This window comes from Octopus bimaculoides, chromosome 9 (assembly GCF_001194135.2).
Source record: "Octopus bimaculoides isolate UCB-OBI-ISO-001 chromosome 9, ASM119413v2, whole genome shotgun sequence".
NCBI lineage: Eukaryota > Metazoa > Mollusca > Cephalopoda > Octopoda > Octopodidae > Octopus > Octopus bimaculoides.
In genome coordinates this window covers 90,761,257-90,772,758 of record NC_068989.1, presented here as the reverse complement: position 1 = coordinate 90,772,758, position 11,502 = coordinate 90,761,257, and the positions used below count along the sequence as shown (strand labels likewise).

The 11,502-nt window shown below is 36.7% G+C and overlaps 1 protein-coding gene across 10 annotated transcripts in view; it reads right to left on the bottom strand.

Annotated features, from left to right (window-relative positions):
• LOC106868309 (A-kinase anchor protein 9) overlaps positions 1-11,502 on the bottom strand; it is a 351,276-nt gene that overhangs the window by 84,740 nt on the left and 255,034 nt on the right. For 9 of the 10 annotated variants that reach the window (XM_052970882.1, XM_052970883.1, XM_052970887.1 and 6 more), the window contains 2 exons: positions 6,642-6,686; positions 1,740-1,972 (listed from right to left, as the gene is read on the bottom strand). In XM_052970882.1, coding sequence (XP_052826842.1) covers positions 1,740-1,972; positions 6,642-6,686 — 278 coding nt within the window. The remainder of the gene's footprint in view (positions 1-1,739; positions 1,973-6,641; positions 6,687-11,502) is intronic. The other variant, XM_052970885.1, reaches the window with a different exon arrangement.

The window sequence follows — 11,502 nt, the reverse complement described above, 5'->3', positions numbered from 1 at the left end:
AGAGAGAGAGAGAGAGAGAGAGAGAGAGAGAGAGAGAGAGAGAGAGAGAGAGAGAGAGAGATAGATAGATAGATAGATAGATAGATAGATAGATAGATAGATAGATAGATAGATAGATACAAATATTCAATAATTATCAACATAATTATAATCAGGAGTCAGTTAATTGCTTCACCATGCACTGAATTTAGAAATAGGTGTTAAATGCCTTTTCTACTACCATAAGGATCTCCCACACAAAAAGTGCGTTACTGTCTGGAAGATCTTTGTGGTAGTAGAAAAGGCATTTAACTCCTATTTCTAAATTTGGTGTGCGGCAAAGCAATTAGCTGACCCCTGATTATAATTATGCTTATAATTATAGACTAATTCTATAATTTTACCTATAAAGGTTATTTTAATGTACCGAACTACTTGGCAAAATTATTTATTAATTAATTGATTGATTAATTAATTAATTTTACCCTTTTATTATATATATATATATATATATATATATATATATATATATATACACACACACACACACACACACACACACACACACAGAGTAGCAAATGGACAGTGAATAACACTTTTACCAAACTTCTAAGTTATGGGGATGTAAACAAACCAACATCGGTTGTCAACCAGTGGTGAAGGACAAACACAAACACACATGTAGATACACACACACACAATAGGCTTCCACACAATTTCTTCCTACCAAATTCACTCATTAGGCATTTGTCAGCCGAAGGTCTTTAGTAGAAGACACCTGCTCAAGATGTCATGCAGTGGGATTGAACCCATAACCACTCAGCTATGCCTGGTGATGACACAGTGAGGTAGACGACAGGTGGGGTGAGGGGTATCTGACATTCACCTTCTTGGCCGACACTACATGACACTGAACACAGCACAAGACAGCAACAGCTATCCATCAATCCATCCATCTTTTCTGCCCCTTATTCTTGGGAAGGTCACGGTGGAAGAGTCGCCAGGCACCTCCCCTTTAGGGTCCTATCAGAAGCAACCATCATTAGACTTTTCAGCTGGATTCCCAAGCATGGCTGACCAAGACTATGGATATTATCAAACTACTTTGTTCTTGGTCTACCTCGATCAAAATACTGCACCACATCAACACCAGATGGAGCTACTGTCTACATCACAAATCAACAAGGAAGCTTCTACATAACCATTTGACCTGCAAGAAACAGTAACCAAATCTCTCTCAAATCACATCATATCATCTTAGGAAAGGACACATTGGATAATGTAATCATAGGGAAAAGGCAGAATGGTCATGGCTGGAATGCCTTTGATCATAAGTCTGTTTGATCAAGACTGACTCGGGGTTAAACAACAACACTTATTCACACCACTATAATGCAATCATATTCTTAGAGTCACATATACACACACTGAAAAAGACATGTGCACACACAAACATGCACATATGTGCAAAGATATGCACAGAGACATGCATGCAACAAATAGATGATCATACATACACACACATACAAAGGTGCACACATAACCACACTCTCACAATATCAACAAAGATGCACATATACACATACATAAACACATGCATGTGCATGTACACACACATCCACACAATCCCTAAAATACACACAATACCAACAAACGTACATGCATAAGCACACACACGAGAACAGATAAAATGACCAGTTTAAGGGTGAAAATCACATAAATAGATAAGCTGATGAGTCTTTCACAAGGCAGAAACTTACATTGAGAAATTGCTTGTTGGCCTTCAGCTGTCTGTCGACGGCCTCCAGCTGCAACTTGAGGTCATCCACCTGCTGGCGCTTCTCCTCCAGCAGCTCACTGTACCGATGTTCTATGTCCTCGCCAGAACTAAGCAGTTCATGTGTCCTTTTCTCGTAGCTCTCCTGATTTTGTTGCATCAGCTGGGACATAAGCCGTTTGTCATCGTTTAGCTGGCGTATCTCATCCAATAGGCCTGTTTGTCCATTGAAGGGGGTCAATGTGGGGGTCAGGTAGTTTGATTGGTTACAGAAAGAAACCCAAGAAGGCAGCAGGGTAACGAATAAGGAATAAATAAAGAAAAAAGAAAGAAAAAAATACCAATATTAGCATTACAAACCTCAATCATAATAAACAACATCATCATCATCACTAACATACTTATTTAGATTTCCTTTAACCAAAAGATGATCAATTTTTATAAGAAGCAGAGCCATACATGGCTGAAAATCCTTTAATTATAGGTTACCCTCATCAGGGCTGACCTGGATGGAGTAGGGGCTAAACCACAACAAGAGGCAAACACCAGTCAAGGAATGCATAAATGATTTCCAGGCATAATGATGGAAAACTTCACAGAGCCATTATGTTGTCACTCAACCTGCTGAAAACAACAGCCAAATCTCTCTCTCTCACCACATTTTACCATTTAAAAACAAAAACAGGTTGGTCACTGTGATTCTGGGTCCCCTGTATACAAGTTAGAAAATGAGGTGGAGTTGGCTGGACTGGTTATCATAGTTTAACCCCTGTGTTGACCTTGGGTCAAAGCAAATCTAGTTTAGTCATCACCCCCTCCCCATCCCGCCATTTTCTTCACTAATTTAGGCCATGGTTGACCCTGGGCTAAACTAGTGTTCCACTACTGTTCAATGCATGGTGAATGGGGGGTTTATAGAGTCTGACTCCCGTCATTCCCAACCTCAGCCTCGTGTACCTAAGCATACCCTGAGTTAACAGAACGCATTTTCATGAGTAGACTGCAAAAGCCAGAAGGACAGCCACAACAATTCCACATCAATGCAACAAAACATGCCGCCTTATTTTATGTGCAACAACAGCAATTACAACAACACCAGCAATAACAACAACAACAACAACAACTGCAATAATAACAACAGCAACAAAATGTTAAACAGGTGCTCCACTGAATTTGTTATGGAAAAACAGAAGGGAAAAAATTTCAACCCTTTAGCATTTAAACTGGCAATATCTGACCCAAATATTCTTCCTGTTTTATGCTTGAACTGGCCAAATCTGGCTTCTTGCACCTACCCTACAATGTCATTCTAAAAAGTAAACGATCACAGCAATGAAATCTTGAAGCTACAAAATAATGCATGAAGAAATAAGCATTACATTTGATTGAGTAAATTGAATGCTGAAGGGATAAAACAACAACTTGACTAAAACAAAACCAAAGATTAATGAAGAAATACCAAGTTTGGTTTAATAAAGATTAATAAATCAGTTTGGTTAAATGTTGTTGTTAAATGTTTGTAGAAGGTGACAACTTGTGGTTAGGTGTTTGAAAACAGACGAATCTGTTGTTGTTAGGTGTTTATAAAAAAGAGAAGCTGTTTTGTTGTTAGACAAAGAAAGAAATAAGAGTGACAACTGGCGGGGCTATTGTCATGTCTTTATAAAGTGTGCAAATTGCTGGTGGTGTTTAGCCCCAGGTTAATCTCGAATGGGTTCGCCTATGGCCGGAGCCTTCAGACTCAAATATTAAATTATATTATGAGAAATTTGTAAAATGAAAAACAAAAGCATGATGCTTTTAAAACCTCACCAGCAACAGTTGCAGTGGGACTGAGTCAGTAAGAAGATCACAGATATGTGTTGAAAATTTTAACACCTCAAGAAATAAATGAAAACGGAATATGACAGGTTTTTGTGTGTGTTTTTAACTGTATGTATATGATGAGAGGAGTCAGAAAGATATGTGTGTACCACGATGATGACAGTATATTCAAAGACCACAGCTGGCAGAATCAAAGACAGAGATCTTTTGATCCAACATACATTATGAAGGACACCGTCTACAAGATCCTAATTAACCGTTTCCATTTCCATGGCATGAGATGAAGAAATCACATAGAATTCATCTTGCCTTGTTTAGGATTTCGGCTTCTGTCTGTGCATTTTTGATCTCTCTTTTTGTCCCTCTGCATATACACACATATCTATATATATCAGTGTGTTGGTGTTTTGTCTGTATTACTAAGAATAGTAAATGGCAGGAACTTGTTATCCTACCCATAAGCCAATATAACCAATCATACCATTGTACATGCAATAAAAATTAAAAAAAACATAATTCACCTCAATCTGTATCTATTCTTTTCCTTTATCTTTGTAATTCCAAAATTCTACTTACCCTTAAATCACAAATCAAGCTACACACACACACAGATGCACGCGCACACACAGGCTCATGCTCACTCACTCTCTCTTTCTCTTTGTGTTTAACTAGTGCTTAGTAAGAATATAAAAAAGTTGAAATTATTCAGAAAAGCTTAGAATAAAAAATAAACTTCATTTTCTGTGTGGTTAATATCGAAAGATAAAGCAATCAATAACATTTCTGCAGTTATTATTATTTTTTTTTTCCTGCTTAGCATGCTGAGTGAAATGCTTAAAAGTTTTTTGTCAGTCTTTACGTTCTGAGTTCAAATTCCACTGAGGTCTGACTTTGCCTTTCATCCTTTTGAGGGTGCTAAAACAGGTACCAGTTAAGCACTGGGGTTTGATGTAATCTCATGAAAGTGCTGGCCTTGTGCCAAAATCTGAAATCACTATTATTGTTATTTATAAGGTGGCAAGCTGACAGAATCGTTAAGCACACCAGGTGAAATGTTTAGCAATATTTCATCTGTCTTTACATTCGGAGTTCAAATTCCGCTCATGTCAACTTTGCTTTTCATCCGTCCAAAACTTGATCAAATTAGTACCAGTCAAGCACTGGGGTCAATGTAATCAACTTACCCCCCCCTCCCCCGAAATTTCAGGCCTTGTACCTATAGTAGAAAGGATTATTGTGGCAGAGAGAGCTGGTTGAACCATTAGCATGTGGGACAAAATGCTTAGCAGCATTTCCTCCATCTTCGCATTCAGAGTTCAAATTCTGCCAAAGTCGACTTTGCTTTGTTCCAGGTCACGTATAATGAATTATTTCTTATTTCTCAGTACTTGTTACCAATATTTCTCTAAGAATTTCAGCAAAATTCTTTGTGCTTAGTTTTCTTTATTTTTGCCTTTTATCCAAGCAAAATACCAAGTGCACCTAAAACCACAGCAATAATGGTCAGCTTTGTCTTCCAAAATTTCTTCATCTTTCTAGCTACATCCTGCTATTACTCAGCAGACTGGCAGGGTCATTAGCACATCGGAGAAAATTCTGGTAATTCTTTCAGCTCATTATATTCTAAGCTCAAATCACACCAAGACTAACTTTGCCTTTCATCATCATTTAACGTCCGTTGTCCATGCTGGCATGGGTTGGACGGTTTGACCAGGGTTGGTAAGGTGGAAGGCTGCACCAGACTCTAGTCTGATTTGGCAAGGTTTTCTATGGTTGGATGCCCTTCCTAATGCCAACCACTGTGAGAGTGGCACGGGTGCTTTTCTGTGTCACTGACACAGGTGCCATTTGCATGACACCAGTATCTGCCACGACATAATGACAAAGATATTGGTCATTGCCTCCATGAGGCCCAATGCTCAGAGGGAACTCAGCCACTTTGCCAGGTTTTATAAAATAAGTACAAGTCAAATATTTGAGTGGGGTGGGGGAATGATATTGGTTTGCCCCACCACCACTACCACTGCCAAAATTGTTTGCCTTGTGCTTAAATTAGAAACGATTAGTCTATGTATAAAGTGGTGAGCTAGCAGACCTGTTGGCATGCCAGAAAAAGTGCTTAGTGCCATTTTTTCTGCTTTTACATTCTGAGTTCAAATTCTACCGAAGTTAACTTTGACTGTTATCTTTTCATGGTCGATAAAATAAATGACAAGGTAAGCACTGGTGGGGGAGGGGAGTCAATGTAATCAACCAGCCCACCCTCCAAACAAAATTTCAAGTCTGGTGCCCACAATAAACAGAATAATTAAAAATGGCAGTAAGGTGGCAGAATTGTTTGCAGACCAGACAAAACACTTAACAGCAATTCCTTCCAGTAAAGATTGTTTGCCAACATAACATGGCAGTCCTGGTTTAGGATGAATGTTGCTGTAATTTAGCCTCAGAAGAGGCTAAATTTTTGAACAAAGGAATCTAGCACCCCCACTCAGCTCAAAACAATATCTGTGTATTCCTGAACAATTATTCTGTGCTGATGAAGGGAAATAACCTAGAAATTGCAATACACAGATATTGTTTTGAGCTGAGTGGGGGTGCTAGATTCCCTTGTTTGAAAATATAAGGACACAGATCATGTCATACAGCCAGCTGGAGACAATGTCTCCTGGGGTTAAATGATAGCAACATTACTCCTAAACCAGGACTGCCATGTTATGTTGGCAAACAATCTTTACTCCAAAGTATTGTTGCTGAATATCTGTCATTGTAAGATTTTAAAATAGTAACTTTCTAGGATTCCTTCCAGTTTTACACTGCAACTTCAGATTCAATTGAGGCCAACTTTGCCCTTCGTCTTATAAAATCAGAACCAGTCAAACACCGTGGGATGAAATCGACTTATTCAGCTAGCCCTCGTCCCCACCCCAAGTCTCAGGCCTTGTGCCTATAGCAGAAAGAATTAGTATGTTAATAATAATAATAATAATAAAAATAATACTGTTAGTGTTAGTTGAACAGAGAAATGTCATATATATATAGAGAGAGATATATCAAGACTAACCTTGCTTTTCCAACCATTCCTCGTTATCTGTGACCTTGGCCACATCTAGACGTCGAACAATGCCATGCAAAGTAATAAAGTGAAAGATAGATAGACAGAAAGATATAGAGAGATTATACGGTCAGAGAGAGATAATGGAGAGACATGTAGGATTACAAAAACATGCCATTGTCAAAGAGACATGTAGGATTACAGAAACATGCCATCGTCAAAGATAGTTCAATCGTCTTCCTAAATATACAGTTATCTGGAACCGCAAATGAGCATAAATTACCATTATTATTATTATTACTATTATTATTATTATTTATTTATTACATCATTTATATTTTGTATTACATTATTATTATTATTATTATTATTATTATTATTATATATTCTTTTTTTTCTTCAAAAAATTACCAATTTCTCAATTAAAGAAATATTTTTATTATTATGATAGTTGTTATTTTTATTATGTTTGTCATGAGGTGTTTTTTTTGTTTTTTTTTTCTGTGTTACGCTTTAAACAAGCTTAACAGTGGAATGACATCAAAGACTTAATCAAAATCTTTAACGTAAAAGAATGCTGCTTAAGTAATTCTGAAGAATTACATTTGGGGTGAAGTGTGGGGGGGGGGATCACTTTGCAGTCAAATGGCTTCAGGTTCATCCCCACAGTGTGGTACCTTGGGTGACAGTCTTCTGTTATTGCCCAGCCCAATGCCTTGCAAGCTAATTTTGCAGACAGGATGCTGTGTTGAAGCCTGCTGTGTTTAAGCGTGTGTGTGTGGGTGTGCTTGTCCCCATCACCACCCTGACAACCAATGTTGGTTTGTTTACATCCTAGTGACATAGCAGTTCCACAAAAGAAACTGACAGAAAACTACCAGACTTTGGGGGGGGGGATAGTATAAGTTCAAGGGCAGTGCTCCAGCATGGCCACAATCCAGTGACTAAAACAAGTAAAACAACTATTTATGAATACACACACACGCGCGCATGTGTGTGTTGTGTGTATTTTCCTTTCCTTCATGTTAACGAACAGCATCAAACAGGGAAGAAAAAAACCCTTTCAAGACTATGTTCCAAGAAGAGAAGCTTCCTGGAGCACTCATCTTAATGTCCAACCATTTCAGGTGTTGCAACAGTTTCTCTTTAGGAAATAAATCTTATCCTCTGATGACAACTGACACAGCATCCAATTAGCCACAGCATCCAATTAGCCACAGGCCATCCCCACATTCTTAATATTTCCACTTTTAAATCATTCTAAAAATGATAACAACAACAACAAATTCTTTTGGTTTTAAAAAAAAAGGTAAAATATCAAAATATTAAAATTACCTCTGCCATAGCTAGCTTAAAGCACCAAGCAATTTCTAAGATATTTTGAAATAAACCAATAAATAGATAATTTAAAATAGAAAACAAAATAAATGTAAACATGAAATAAATTGATAATTCAATTGATGTTATTTCATTTTGGTTGTTGTTCCTCACAAGATGAGTCCTTGTTTTTCTGTCATTTAGTAAATAAAAGTCAGTGTTTGAGGATAGAATTCTTTAATAAATTTAGCGGAATTTGAATAAGGACCTACTTCACATAGCAAGGTTGGATTTATGTTAGTGTGTTTGCTGTGTATAAGCCACCACCATCACCACCATCAGTAGATATGTACTGAGCCTAAATGGGTCTATATTTGCATGGAGCTGAAAGATCTTACAACTTATATAGGGAAAAAAAATTGAGAATAATAACCATAGCAGAATGGTAGATTCTAGAAGCAATGTTCCAATGTTTCCAAAAAGTGGCAAAGCAAATGGCACAAACGATAGAATGAAGTCAGTATAAACTTCCGAGAGCAAAAACAATGTGAATACTGACACATGTGCACATGGGAATACTTACACATGGGAATACTGACACATGGGAATACTGACACATGTGCACATGGGAATAAATCGTGTGTGTGTGTGTGTGTGTATTATATTATATGTGCAGATGGCTGTGTAACAAAGAAATTCACTTTGCAACCAAACAGTTTCAGGTTCAGTCCCACAGCATGGCATTTTAGTCAAGTGACTTCTGCTATGGCCCCAGGCAGGCCACTGCCGCGTGAGAGAGAGTTTGGTAGACAGGGGCTATAAATATTATATATATGTATGTATGTGTGTGTGTGTATGTGTGTGTATATATATATATATATATATATATATATATATACACACACACACACACACACACATAATGTTTTATATATATACAGATTAGAATTTGTGTGTGTGTGTGTGTTTGTAGCTATATATAAGTATGTATTATAAAATAATATCATTGTCATCATCATCTTCATTTAATGTCTGTTTTTCCATGCTGGCATGGGTTTGATGGTTTGACAGGGGCTGGCCGGCTGAGGAGTTGCACCAGGAATGGTTTCTACAGCTGGATGCCCTTTCCTAGTGCCAACCACTTCACAGGGTGTACAGAGTGCTTTTTACGTGGCACCAGCACAGGTGCTTTTTACATGATATACATTCGTTTATAAATGCTTTCTAATTTTTGTGCATTTCAGCCAATATATACGGAGAGAGAGAGAGAGAGAGAGAGAGAGAGAGAGAGAGAGAGAGAGAGAGAGCAACTTGCTAAGTGATCCATAAGAAAAGCAATTTGTTAGAAGGTGTCCCATCAGAACATGTATAACCCTTTACACAGCAATCCATTTTCAAAGCAGTTCATTTTAAAAGCAATCTGTATGAGAGGAGTTCCTTACAAAACAACCCAAACTATATAGAAATCTCACATACAAATACTTCTAAGTAGGTTTTCTTAATGTACACTACATGAAACATGTTAATGCTAATTTAAGTATCGCTTCCAATGCAGATGGTATCCCTGAGTCTAAAACAATTCTTATACGTTTCCTTTGTGATAGTCTCATCACAACTTTGACAAGTGCAGTGTAGAGCAGTGGTTCCCAAACTTTTTTGGGCTTCTGCCCCTCTGACACCCAGACCACATTCCTAGTATACGCTTCTAAACTAACCATCACAAACATAGACCCCTTTCTGAAGCAAATTCAAAGCAACTGTATTTAACAAATAAAATTTAACCTAATGAATCCATTATCTTGTTTTTACATGAGGCTCATTATTGCCTCACTTATCACCCCACTTTTTACACGAATCACTACCCCATTATCACCCCCTTTTCTTCAATGCCCCTTGGAACCTTCCACTGCCCCCAGCAGAGCAATACCAATCCACTTTGAGAACCACTGGTATAGCGTGAAACATATGGTTTGCTGAAAAGGTCAGCTGGTAATAAGACTAAAACACACGCAGAGTTGTCACCCATACTTGCCAATTAAATGACTAAATATTTCTTACTGATTTTCTTTTTTTTTTTCGTTCCTTACATGATTATTTTTATTTCACTTTATTTTATTTATTTTTCTTTCCATGTTCTCTACATTAAATATATTGACATTAAACTAAGAGTTTACTAGAGTAATCCTGTTGAAATAAAATTAAAAAAAAATAAAAAACAGAAGCCATCCATTATGAATGCAACAGAGATGACATCCATCAAGAATGATAAAAAAAAAAGCACAGAAGCAATCCATAGGAATAGCATTCAAGTGATCCATAACAAAAACAAAAATAATAATAATAATTGAAATAAAGCAATTAGTGTTATAAAGCATTATGGAAGCAATCCAACCATTAAGCACAAAAAAAATTATATAAATAAAATAAAATAAAATATGGCAAGAAAAACACTCCAAAAAAGAAAAACAAATCACTCGACAAAAAAAAATAAAGTAAAAAAACAAAAGCCAATATTATTATCATCGTTATTTAACATTCATGCTGGCATGGGTTGGATAATGATAATAATAATAATAATAATAATAATAATAATAATAATGATAAAAATAGCAACAATAACAATGGCATAGTGTTAATGATATTAATAACAACAATGGCATTATATATCAGCAACAACAACAACAACAACAGAATACATCAACAACAACAACATCAACCTGTAAAGTTATCCGCTAAAAGTAATTTTTTTTTTTTTAAATGTTAAAACAGGAAACTTAAAAACCTGAAATACGAACATGAATATTGGAGAGTCGGGAGAGAGAGAGGGGGAGGGAGAGGGAGAGAGAGGGGAAAGAGAGCAGGAGAGAGAAAGAGAGAAACTGATATATATATATATATATGTATGTATATATATATATATATATATATATATATATATATACATACAGGGCAGAAACGGCTGTAAGGAACTACCACCGACTGACAACCCGATCTTTTGCACTTTTCTCCAATATTAGTACATGCGTGTGTGTAACACATGGGTATCACATGTGTATGTATTCTTCTAATACATTCTATTACTTTGGAATAAATTGACACGCTAGAATGTCTACCGGCTGATGTATGTCGTTTTCGTATCATCTCCATTTTCTTATTTGCAGTATAAATTAAGGGTAAACCACTTTTTACCCCTGCCCATATATAACACTCAATTGCAAGATTGCCACGCAATAACCAGCACTTGGGTATTAATAATTGGGTACACTACCAGCAGTATATTGGATAGGTACTATCCCTTGGTTGGTTGGCTTCCCAACCTCTAACTCTCACAGATATATATATATATATATATATATATGTATATGCTTTATCATTATTAAAGCTGCAAAGACATCACAAAACTTTCACAAAAAACTGCTACTCAGAGTTTCACGTTCCTGTTTGTGAGACAGCTTAGATTCTCAGTCTAAGCTGTCCAATTCTCAATCTGAACTGTTTAGGTTTTCAATCTAAACTGTCCAACTAACGGGAATGTGAAGCTCTCAGAAGCATT